The sequence below is a fragment of the Terrapene carolina genome, unplaced genomic scaffold (genome assembly GCF_002925995.2).
Source record: "Terrapene carolina triunguis isolate 2854851 unplaced genomic scaffold, T_m_triunguis-2.0 Scaffold21, whole genome shotgun sequence".
Classification (NCBI taxonomy): Eukaryota; Metazoa; Chordata; order Testudines; family Emydidae; genus Terrapene; species Terrapene triunguis.
The window spans coordinates 26,244,945-26,257,979 of record NW_020664372.1 but is presented as its reverse complement, the minus strand read 5'-3'; the positions used below and the strand labels follow the sequence as shown (position 1 = coordinate 26,257,979).

General features: G+C 42.9%; 1 protein-coding gene across 2 annotated transcripts in view; it reads right to left on the bottom strand.

The window, feature by feature from the left end:
- LOC112102740 (protein-lysine methyltransferase METTL21E-like) overlaps window positions 1-9,900 on the bottom strand; it is a 28,744-nt gene extending 18,844 nt beyond the window's left edge. For both annotated transcript variants that reach the window (XR_002907779.2, XM_024194155.2), the window contains exons 1-2: window positions 9,817-9,900; window positions 7,228-7,316 (exon numbers count right to left, since the gene is read on the bottom strand). Coding sequence is in view for 1 of the 2 variants with exons in the window: in XM_024194155.2 (XP_024049923.2) it covers window positions 7,228-7,300 (73 nt within the window). In the remaining variant the exon portion in view is untranslated. The remainder of the gene's footprint in view (window positions 1-7,227; window positions 7,317-9,816) is intronic.
- Between the last annotated feature and the right edge of the window lie 3,135 nt (window positions 9,901-13,035).

The following is a 13,035-nucleotide window of genomic DNA, read 5'->3' as shown; positions in this document are numbered from 1 at the left end:
TCATGACTGCTGTCTTGAGCTGAGCGGGCTCCATGCTTGCCGTGGTATGGCGTCTGCTGTGTTCACCCAGGAAAAAAGGCGCGAAATGGTTGTCTGCCGTTGCTTTCATGGAAGGAGGGGTGAGGCTGTACCCAGAACCCCCCGTGACAATGTTTTTCCCCCCCCATCAGGCACTGGGCTCTCAACCCAGAATTCCAATGGGCGGCGGAGACTGCAGGAACTATGGGATAGCTATGGGATAACTACCAACAGTGCAACACTCCATAAATCAACGCTAGCCCCGGTACATGGACGCACACTTCCGAATTAATGTGCTTAGTGTGGCCGCATACATTCGACTTTATACAATCTGTTTCCAAAATTCGAATTCTGTAAATTCGGATTAATCCCGTAGTGTAGACATACCCTAAATTCTGCACAGCACTTGTTCGCTTCTTTTGTTATGCTGAACTTTTTGTACATTGTCGTCCCCAATGTATTATTATTTGTATCACAAACGTCTATGGAGCCCAGCCAAGATTGAGATGCCTCTGTGTTTGGCACTGTACAAACAGAGCAAGAGACAGTCCCTGCCCCAAAGAGCTTACAATCTAAACTGACAACACAGACTCAGGGTTAGGAGGAAGGGATAGAACATCTATGGGCTTCTCTTCCCTGCAGAGTTAACTTGAGTCTTGCTCCTAACTTGAGTCCCATCCACACTTTACAGGAGCGTGGTGGTCCTTTTAACTTCAATTGGCCAGCCAGTCAGGGACATAGGCTACAACATGAGTTAGTACAACTCATCAGCTTCTAATGCAACGACTCTGCGTAGCTCGAGCAGTATGTCATAGTGTGACCACTCATTCGAGGTAGGCTAACCCAAAAGGAATTAATTCGATTGTAGATGACTTGAGTCAAGACTGCAGTGAAGACAAGCCCTAAGTAGAGCGAACAATGCGATAATTTGCAAACATTTTTGTACCATAATTTAATTTTGTTTTTTTAATATTTTGGAGTCGGGTTTTGTTTGGAGAGGATTAGCTGAAAAGAGAAATAAGGAAGTAGAGAGGATACCAAGGGAATGGAGCAGGAAAACAAGAAGGGAAGGCAGATGGAGTGAGGCTGTAGTAAAGAGATTATTAGAGGCAGGACTGATAGCACTCTAGTATTAAGCTCGCTTGACACTTCCCATTACAAGACCCTATTTTAAGTTGCTTAAAGCTTTGCCAAACTTTATATGTTTGGACTGAAGTTTTCCATGCTGGATGCCTGCCACAGGCTCACTTTTTTGGAAAATTTCAGCCAAACACGATTCAGCCATTTCTGAGAACAAATCTAGGGAAAAATGTATTTTTCAATATTAAAAACATCAGGCAACCTTTTCTTTGGAAAGCTTTACAATCTCCGGGTTTGAAGCAGAGACTTGACATTTGGCAGGGGAGTGACTTTCATGACAGGAATGTGTTTGTTACCGTCCCTGTAAAAATCCACCCAAATTTGGGAATGTTGTAAGCCTTTGAAAAATTGCAGCTTGCGTATGTTCAGTAGACACTCGCTACAGCTCAAAAGCTAAAGTTTCTGCAGATTCTGTCCTCACTGAGCATGCTCAAGCCTCAACTCCTAGGGCATGCACCATTCCCACAGAGTGACTGAACATGCTCCAGCTCAGGGCTACAGGGGCAAAACCCAACATTCCTTGTAATGGCAGCAACCGGCTGCTCCAAGCTGGGGAACAGAGCAGGGTGCCTTTCTTCCATGTGCTCTCATTGACCCCCTTGTGGTGTAAGGGGACTGTTGCCCCTTACTAACATTCAGTGGGGGTGTTTTGGTTGGCTAGCTCCCAGCACTAAAAGGGGAAGGGTCGATGGGAAATCAGGACCCTGAGACTGACAGTCCCCAGGAACAATGGCGAGAGGCCAATGCTCCAGGTCAGCCTGATTGACAGGGCGGGCAGGCTAATCAGCATGACAGGAGGCCAGGGTGGGTCCCGTCCTCCGTGTGAGTTGGAATTGCCTGGGTCAGACTGAGTGGGGCCGAGCTAAGGAGAAAGCAGAGGCCCAAGCTGAGCTGGAGAGCAGAACCGTGCCAGATCCATAGGGGCCAGAGGCGCAGCCACAGAGCCAGAGACGCAGCCCAGGGAGAACAGATCCTGTGCTGGGAGCAGACACGCAACCCAGGGAGAGCAGATCTTGTGCTGGGAGCAGAGGCGCAGCCACAGAGCTAGAGACACAGCCCAGGGAGAGCAGATCCTGTGCTGGGAGCAGAGCTGCAGTCACAGAGCCAGGTGTGGTGAGCAAGTGGGGCCAGCCAAGGGGGGACCTTGGGCAAAGGGCCCTAGCCAAGGGTCCTTGCAGGCCAGACCAGGAGGGGGACTTTAACCTGACAGGGGGCTGACGCTGGGAAGAAGGGTCCCACCACTCAAAGCCCGGAGGTGTGTGGCCACCACCATTGCAAGTGTCCAACCCGCAGCATCCCTGCAGCACAGCCAGGGCCTGAGAAGGAAATCTGGGACCTACAAGGAACAGACTGTGAACTGCCCTGACGTTCCAGAGACACTGTTGGTAATGTTCCCTGCCACAGAGCGGCGTGATGTGTTTCCTTTAACCTTTCCCATTTTTCCTTGTTCTTTTCTTTAGATTAATTGTTAATTAAACAACTTGTATTTGCTTTAAATTGTATGGAATAATCAGTGGGTCAGGGAGGTGCCCAGTGCAGAGAGGATACCCCGGAGTGGGGACACCCTAGCCCCTGTCCTAGGTGACCACAGAGGGTTGGGAGTTGAGCCCCCCAGGAATCCTGGGCCCAGCCTTGTTGGGGTTACGACGACTCTGCCAGACAGGAGAGTGGAAGGGGAGCCCTCAAGGGCAGGGAGGCCTCTGGGTAAAGGGAGTGGGAGCGAGGACTCAGATCCTTTCACTAGCCCACTTCACCGGGGTAGTGCAGAAACCAGGAAAGTTCCCCACAATAGCGGGACCATTCCCCCGCTTACACTGGCACCCATTCAGTATGGATGAGGAAGCCATCTCATTCAAAAGCAGAGGGGACAAAAGATGGACTGAAGACACTGTGGGGAAGAGATGGGGGAGCAGATTGGCACAAGGAACATGGGGGCAGAGACTGGTACTGGTGGCTGGTAAGGGCAGAGACTGCATCTGGGTTGGCAAGGAGACTAGATCCAGGAGCCAGGAAGGGAAATGGGGAAGAGACATGGAACCAATAGGTGGGGGAGAACATGAGACTGAATGAGAAGTGGGGGAGAGTAATTGGGGCTGGTAGGGCAAGGAGACTGGGAACCAGTAGGGCAATGGATCTGACTAGCAGTCGGAATATGGGGGAGAACTCGGACTGGCTGGACAAAGGGATTGGGACAAGGATTCAGGGAGACAAGGACTGTGGAGAACGTGTGATTTTTGTTAATGTTATTAATGTGCGTGACTCAGTTTACCCATTTACATTGTATTGCTACTCACTGGGCATGAAGGGGTTAATTTCTCCCCATGGGATATGGGAATGACTGTCAGATGTTATGTTGACAGCAGGTCTGTCTGGGTTGAACCCAAATGGGCCATCAAGAACTGAATGAAATTAAACACATGAATGGAGTACCCTAGAGAGAAAATGAAAGACCCAAACAGTCAAACACTGACCAGACGTTAACGCCTGGCAGCCAAGGAAGGAGAAGGTGTGGAACACAGTGGGGCTGCAACTGGGGACAAAAAGACACAGGAGATGTCAGGTGACTGCATTAAGAAGAACTGCGCTCAGAGAGACCAGGGAGATAGACACACAGGGTCAGAGTCTAGAGGAGAAAGAGACTGAGATGGACTACAGGAGACTATGGAAATGTAGACCAGTTGCTCCTGCCACTAAAAACAAAGACTTAAGCTTGACTTTTCCATGCTAATCTAAGATTGTATGTCAGCAGACTAACAAATGCTTGCTCGTTTCGAAAATGCTGCCCTGCATTGCTGCAAATACTTACTGGTTACATTGCTCCCTGAATGAGTACAGCTTCTACCAGGAGTTTTAACTCATTTAGACTCGCTATAGAGCACGTGGCAAATACAGAGGTACCATACTCCACAAGTTCAGTCTCAGAGTTGTGAGACTTCATGGTTTGCCCTTGTAAAAAGTTGTGCCTGAGGCCTGGAAAATAATAGAGGTAGGCCCACAGAGTCTGTATAAAGGCTGCATTAAACCACCCTGTACATCTATGACAAAAGACATGGATTAGATGAGGAGCCTGGAGAAAGACTAGGACTAGGAACCAGTAGGAACAGGGAAAATGGAGTGTGTGGAGTGACTGAAGGCTGGGGACAGAGACAGATAGATTGGGGACTAGGGAAAGGAACTAGGACTGGCTGGGAAAGGAGACTAGGTCTGGGAGCCAACAGGGAGAGGAGACCGTCAGTGGACGAGAGGAAACTGAGATCAGATGAGGAGGCAGGGGGTGACAGCGTGGCAATGCAAGGAGACTAGGATTTAGTGGGCAAGACGACAGATTGATATCAGAAACTTGAGTGAAGACGAACTGGCTACATGAAGAGAATGGGACTGGGATAAGGAGTTAGTGCCAAGGTAAAGACTGGACTGGGACAGGGACAAGTTGAAAGGGTTGGGGCTGAAAGGGTCATAGTTGGGGGCAACAGGTAGAAGAGTGTGGCCAGTAGAGCACACTTCCCTTCAGAGCCTGGAATGGAACCCGAGATTCCTGAGTTTTACCATCCTTCTTCTGTCAGCAAAAGGAGGGATAGCTCAGTGGTTTGAGCATTGGCCTCCTAAACCCAGGGTTGTGAGTTCAATCCTTGAGAGGGCCACTTAAGGATCTGGGGCAAAAATCAGTACTTGGTCCTGCTAGTGAAGGCAGGGGGCTGGACTCTATGACCTTTCAGTTCTAGGAGATAGGATATCTCCATTTATTTATTTAAATATCAGTGGCAGAGGCCTGTGCAGTGAATCTAAAGGATCCAAACCAGATGGTTACCCATGTGAGCATAAATCTGATGCCACATGATAGAAGTTCTTTTTTCAGTTGGCTTGTTTAAAAATCTAGGAAATTACACACACACAAAAAGCAATGTTAAAGGATTATTAAGGTTGCAAGGTCAAGCACTCAAATATTAGAAAACACCAATATTAAGGTTGCCTGTATAACCTTAATTCATTGTATGTGTTACAATAAGTCTTTTTAATTACACAATTACATGCTATTTTTTCCGCTCTGCTCTATAGGTGGAGAAGGGTTGTGATGTGAAGGAAGACATTGTCTGTACGACCCATGCTTCACTTGTTGCAGAAGATGGAAGGTGTGTAGTGTATGAGGCAGGGGATTACAGGAAGAGAGAGAGAATGGTCTCATGGTTAAGGCAATTGAATGCCACCCTGGAGAACTGGATTCTCTCTCTGCCTCTGCCACAGAGTTCCAATGTCATGCTGGGCAACTCATTTAAATCAAACTTTTCATGGATGGTTACTAATTGTTGTTAGTATATAGGCCTGTTTGTTAGCCTGGAATAGAATTTGGGGTTTGACTTTTGATACTCTGATATCCTTACTAATATGTGTGAACAAAGAAACTGTGTGTTACATCTGCCCACAAGCAGATGGGGTGAAAAGAGATAAGAAATGGAGTCAAAAGTGTTACAGGGCATGGTGGGAGTGTAATATATGAGCGTACACTGGAAGGCTGCCTGGCTCCTCTCTCAAGCCAAGGTCAAGCAACCAGTTAAAATCCAAAGAAAGGCCTGGTCATGTCCAGAGCACCACCTCACTCCTTACCCCTCCCATGGGATACAAAAGAGGTGGGACAAAGACCCCAGACTCATGACCCTCCAAAATAGAACAGGACCGTAAGTTGTAAGGGGTGGGACTAGGGGTGTGCACTGCAGGTATATTTGGGCCTGCTAAGGAGGAGGAGGTGGGAATGGGGAACAGGCACACAGGCAAAAGTTCTGTGACGTCAGTGCTAGGAAGGGAGACATGGGGTAAAGGCTCTGCAGTGTCGGAGCTGGGAACGGAACACTGGGAAACAGACTCTGCCGGCATGCAGAGCTATGGATATGCTTGCTTGAAACTAACCCCAATAAACATTGCACTGCCTGCACTTCAGACTTCTGGTCTTCTGTGTGACAAGAATCAGGGGAGGGGGTGAAGGGAAAATCCTCTAACAATTGTGTGTTCCTCTTTTTCTGGTTAGCTAACTTGAGACCATGGGGTTTGATTTACAGAAGTGCTGAAAACTCACAGCAGCAACAAATGTCTATGGGCACTGAGCTTTATATGTTCAAAGTGCTATATAATGGTAGGACCTGATTTTTCACAGTACTTAAGTATCTCAAATTGGGCACCCAGAATTACTGGATACTTTCGACCTCAATCTCCCTGTGTCTCTTGAGTAAAATGGGGATAATACCACTCCCTGATCTCACGGGACAGTGTGGGGGTGTGTATTAGGAAAATAAGTTTGTTAGTGTTTATGAAACATGCAGATACTGTAGTGATTAATACAATTGAAAAAGCACATGAGGACATTAATAATTGTCTTTAGAGCAAGGTTTGAATATTGTGAAATAAAAAAGGGAGGAGACCACACACTGAACAGTGAGGAGAAAGCAAATACTGAATAACTGCTCATTAAGGGCATACAGTGCATTCACTATGACAAACTTTCTGTCTTAGCTATAAATTAATATTTTGAAAACTCCTTTCACAGCCAGTACTCAAAAGTTTTGATCTGTTTAAAACCTAAAATCTGCGATTAACCTTCATGTTTAAGGGTCTTTAAAAAAAAATAAAAATCACAGGGCCTGCAACCACAAGTTTTGTGGGAGCAAAGCCTGATTCTGCTACTAGTTTTATGTGAAGATCTCTCAGGATTAAGTTGGAGGCAGTCCAGACTGAAATGGAGCTTGTAAGTAATTCATTTTGGCTTACTGACATCCCACATAGAAACTCTACATTAATATCCTGATCTATGGCAACAGCTTCATTCACTGGAACCAGCCAGAGGCACTGCTCTAAACTCTGGTAGGAAGCTGCCAAGGTTTGTGTGAGCTGGCATGGCATAACATTACGAATTTCTACTACAACACTGCAATAACATTATTGCATTTTTATGTAAATGTTAACACAGTTCCTTAAGTGACATGAATGTGAAAATACCTCATGGAAAAACACTTTTTCCTCCTACTTAATAACCTTCTCAAGCATAACAGGAAAATGAAGCAGATAAGAAAAATAAATTACCTTCCTTGTATTCTGGTTTCCTTGTTAATTCAGCAGATATCAGATGATTACATTGTGATGGTATCATGTCCATTTCATGTGATACAATACTGGACAGAAAATATACTTATTAAAATATCAAATGGAATATTATTTATTTAAATATATACACTGTGTGTGTGTGAGTGTGAGTGTGTGTAGAGAAAATTTTGTGCATAAAAAGGTGCTGGAAACCAAAATTCTGCTTAGGAAAAACGAATGAGGCAAACAAACAATGAGGAATACACAGTTAAGATTTGCAGGGAAAATATAAAAGTGGTTTTAAAAAATGAGTTGCTATTACCTAAAAAGGATAAGATGAGGTTTTAAAAATATCATCAGGCAGGCAATACAAGACAAAGTAGGGACCAGTATGAAATGACACAAATGACTGCGGTGACTCAATTAATGACTCAAATGAATCACATATTGAACTTGTTTCAAATATTTTAAACAGAAAAAAAATAATTAAAATCTAGGGATGAACAATTAGAAAGAAAGGAAGCACCTGTAAAAATTATTATTAAACAAATAAAGGAATACTTGAACAACCTGGATATATACAAACTTGCTTACCTAGGCAACATGGCCACCTGGGCAATTAAAAAAATTAACTAATGAATTTATTGAACTATGGAAATTATTTTTGAAAAATCTTAAAGAACTGGGGAGATACTGGCAGGCTGTAGACAAGCAAATATTGTACTGATTTTCAAAAAAGTAAAGAAGAGAGTGCTCCTGGCAATTACAATCCTACAAAACTTCTATCACTAGTAAAATAATGGAATGTCAAGGGGAACAAAATCACTAAATATCTAAAGGAGTATGGAACCATGGAACAAAGAATAAATTTTCTCAAGCAAATCTGATTTTTTTATTCTCAAAGAAAAAACAGATGAAGGGAATGCAGTTGATAGAAATTTGGGGTTTTACTGAAGGATTTAATTCTATTTTATTAAATCTTAGTTGAAAATTAATTCAAATAATCTTGGATAGGAATACGGCTGAAAGACCATAAAAAGGTCATGAGAAATGTATGGCGGAGGAGAAAACCGTCCAGCTTAGTATCGAAGAGATTGCCATAAGATCTGGCCTTGCTTAACTTCATTAATTATCAGGAAGGAGGTGTAAACCGTATATTAATGAAATTCATACATGATAAGCAGGAAGCAGGAGTTGCAAATGCCATTCTGAACAGAGAAATAATACAAAGAGATTTAGAAAGATTAGAAACATAGGAGGAAAACAACAAAATGAGATTCAACTTGGAAAAATTCAAGCAAACACTTAACTGAAAAAATGCCACACACACACACACACACACACACACACACACAGGAAAGAACTCGAAACGCATATACTCAATGGAAAGTTGTAATGCCCAAAAAGAGTTTGGCGCGATAGGGAACAAAAAAAATTATACAAAAGTTTGCAATAAAAGGCAATGCAATTTTGGGCTGCATATACAGAAGCATCCCTGCAAGGAATGAGGTTAATAGTCCCCCTGTGTATGGATTTAGTGCAACTGACCTGAATATTGTGTTCAGTCCTTGACACTTCATTATCAGATGAATATTGATAAATTGGGAGTTCAGAGAAGAGTAATGCAAAAATTATCAGGGGCAGCAAGATTTATGAATAATAGATTAGGAGAACTACAAATGGCTGGAGTGGCTAAAGAATGGTTGTGAGAAGCATATGATAATACTTTATAAATATTTTAATACCAAAGAGGGAGAGGATTAAGTGAGAGGATCTATAAACAGTAGTAAAGAAATACAATTATGAAAGTGAAAATATAGGCTGAATATCAGGGACAACTTCCTGACAGTAAAATCTATTGGACTGTAGAAGAATTTCCTCAGGAGAGAGGTGGATACCCTTTTGCTTGGGATATTTAAAATTAGACTAGAAATGTAAAGTAAAAAACATTTCTGCTTTGTTAGGGAGCTGGTGGTGTGTTCAATCTTCAACTTCTGTGATTTTATCCACACAAGAGGTACAGATTTTCCCTACCACCATATTGCTCTACCATTATTAACCCATACAGGGATGACATAAAATAATCAATTAGTAGCTATGGGACAGGTTAGTAAATGTTACACTGATCAGTTTTTCCTCTACTTCCACAGTGTAGAATGCATAGGTTTTCTTCAGATTGGCAGAGAAATTAATATGGTTAAACAGACGCTTAGCACTCCGCATGACAGACAGTATTGTTTCACTACACAACTGTTCTAAGCTGGGAAAACATTTCCCTTCATAGCATCCATGCATATTTTCTTCTGAAGGTCATCTCCATAATACACTATTATGTGTACTGAGCTAGACAACATCCTGCTAGACTTTGAATGTTAATTCATAGCATGTTTAATGGATTTTATACTCTATTGCTATGATTAACTAAAAGCACTTCAATACTAAACAGTTCAATTTCTAACCTGCACTATTTAATATAAGCAGTGTGAAGTAATTCAGATTACTTAGAATGTATTCTGAAAATTGAGGCAGTAAGAAGAATTTCTATGGTGTCCAGCGTCTAAAAGCTGTGTTTTATATCTATCAACATACCTGAATCTTTTTTCTTGGCTTTCCAATAAAAGGAGGAGATATAAAAAGATTTATCCACTGGATTTTCCCCTACAATTAGCTCAAATAGTCCCAGATAGAAACGCACTAAAGTTTTGTTACATACTACCAACAATCCCCCACCAGAAGGGGATTTCGTAACAGCAAGAGGTCTATATCCAGAAGGCATTAATAAATCCTGACAGCTGCAGCTTGAACACAAAGTGGTCACATAGTGCTGTGTTTCCCAGAGAACTTGGTACTCCTACATAGGGGAGGAGGAGATTTCATAACAGCAAGAAATCTGGACAAATTCACAAAAATAGCATTTACTAAGGCTATCACGATCTAGGTCATTAAAAAAAAATTAAAAGGGTGGTGGTGGGGGGGAAAATCATTCAAAAGCCAAGTATTCTTCCAAACATTCAGGGTCACATTTAAAGCAGAGGTCTGTTTGTGAAATGCATGTACAACTGCATGTCTAAATTTGAGTGCACAATTACTACAACTGTAAAAACTGAACACCTGAGAGATTTGTACACTCACATGTTCAATTTGCAAGAGGCAAAATGTAGGCACATAATTGTACATAAATTTCAAATTCAGAAGATACAGCATTAAGTGCATCTATAAGACTCCATGTATCAGAATCTTTTCCATTGTCATCTTCCCCTCCAATCTCTTCTAAAAGGCACAATTATATCAGTGGAGCCACATATGCATGTCTCTGAAAATTATCTTATGTAGGTTGTAAATTCCTCAGGGCAGAGACAGTCTCTTACTCTACCTTTGTATAGCATTAGCCACAATGGAGCCCCAATCTCATTTGCCTATAGGTGCTACTATTAAAAAATAATCATAAAATGAAATCTCACTAGAACTTAAATGAAGAACAGCAGGATTCTACCATACTCAGCAACAATAAATACTGGAGAGCACATTTTATATTTGGGAGCCACTGTCAAACACAACCCATTTAGTCTCAAATGTGAGGCAAGCTAACCACTAGGGCAGTGGTTCTCAAACTTTTTTTTTTGCGGACTACTTGAAAATTGCTGTGGGTCTCAGCAGACCACTTAATGCTCTTTCCAAATGTTGTTTGTACCATTAGCTATTGTAAAGTGCTTTGGATAAAAGCGCTGTATAAAAAACAAACAATGTTTTTTTCCTACAAATAAAAGCACACAACTCATTTTAATATCAGTAGTCTTACCTTTCTAATGCAATGGATGTGCCCTCTCTCCCCCCCTGCGGCAGCCCCCGAGCTGGGGCTGGGAAAAGGGGGGGGGGGTCTCTCCCCTGCCACAGCAACCACAGAGCTGAGGCTGGGAAGCAGGGCCGTCTCTCCCCGACAGCCACAGCCCTGGAGCTGGGGAGTCATCTTTTCCTCTGGCCGCCACAGCCCTGCACATTCCAAATTCCCATCACCCCCTCTTCTCACCCCACTGCCCCCTCCCACTTACCCCCTATTTCCCCCCCAAGGCCACCACCTCACCTTACATGTGCGTCTTCTTCAGAAAAAAAAAAATAAAAAAAAAAAAATAAAAAAGACAGGTTACACCAATATAGATACCCTTACATTGTGGTAAATTAAGTGGGTCTTATGCAGAGTTCGCCAAAATTTAGGGATTTTTGTTTGCATCTAACTGGGATATGTTTCTCCGGAAACAAAACATGAAATTGGCATTCTTGTCTAGTCACTGAACAGTCATGAAAAAGAGAAATATCATTCAATTTCAATTAGCTACTAATTGGCAGAGAGTCTGCCAACTTTGGAAGTCCCAGTTGGAGGCTCCAGCCACATCTCTGGAGGCCAGTAAGCTTTTGGCCACAAAGCTGTCCTGGCTCGAACAGGGACTCGTAAGGCTGCTACCTCAGTGTGGGAAACCTGCCAGCCCCTAGAACTCTGTCTAGAGGGTCTGAGAGGCTCACTGTACTACATCAGGGAGCCTGCCAGGACTCCAGAGGCTGGCAGGCACCCTGAAACACCAATGGGGTGTTCTTGTCAAATCACTGCTGCATCATTGCCAATGTTTCATCTATTCACTAGTCTTATGCAAGGTCTAATGTTGCCTAAGTTTCACATCACCTCTGAATTTGGACAATTTTTGCCCTTGGACATGCTCAGATGACTCCCATGACTTCAAACGGGAGTCATGCACATTGTTGTCAGATTTTCAGCTGCATGTGTTGTGTGTGCCATTCCAGTTCTGCGCAAAACAGGTGGCAAAGCAGACCGCCCAATGACCACAAGGTCCGTTAGATACGAAGGCACCCAGCCAGGTTTATCGTCGATGAAGCCCGGTCCTAGCTCCCGGGATCAATGTCTACAGTTACACTATGCCTGTGACAATGGACACAGCTCAGTGAATGGCCAGAGACACTCCCTTTGAGGCTCCATTTTATATATCAATACAAACAAGTTATATACTGCCCCTCTGGTGTAGTTAATTGACACCCTCGGATGTAGCCGATTACCACCCATCACCTTGTACATCTCTATCCATCACACAATCATCCTGACCTTATCTTTGGGATGGGTCAGTGTGTTCTTATCATCTTTAGAGAATGTGCTTGTATCAAGGTGTTCTGGTACCACCCTTCTGGAATGTGTTTGTGTGAGTGCTCTGTGCCTATTGCAAAAATATGTGTTTTGCGATATCAGTGCTTTTGTCAGATTCTGTGAGCTGGGCTTGCCTCTAGCTCACAGCTTTATATCAGCAAATTTTTGACTGCTACTTTAGACCAGGCCTCTGATAGAAGCGCTTATGTTTCAGTCCCTCTTCCTCCTACACACATCTGAAGGCAGAAAGTATCATTTAAGATTAATACTACAAGAGATTATTCCTCTTTGGATTATGTAAATTCTCATAATGCTGCCATTTCCCTCTTCCATTACCACAGCATTCTGTAAATTTTTTTGCACCATGAATGATGCAGTAAACAACAGACTTGGAACATGAAACTTTTGAAGACAGGCAGACCGAAGAGGATAAGAGAACCAAAACTGAGCAGATTTTCTTTCTCCCTATACTCAGAAATTCTGTACATCACTTCTCAAACTTCACTGAATTGTGAAGTTGATAGATGGTGACGTAATACAACTATCTCACTTCAGTTATTAGGAAATAACACTGACAAATCATCATCAGACCCAATTTTATAAAATAACTCAGGAAAAACTCCTATTTATTTAATGGAAACTTTCACTGAATAAAAAGA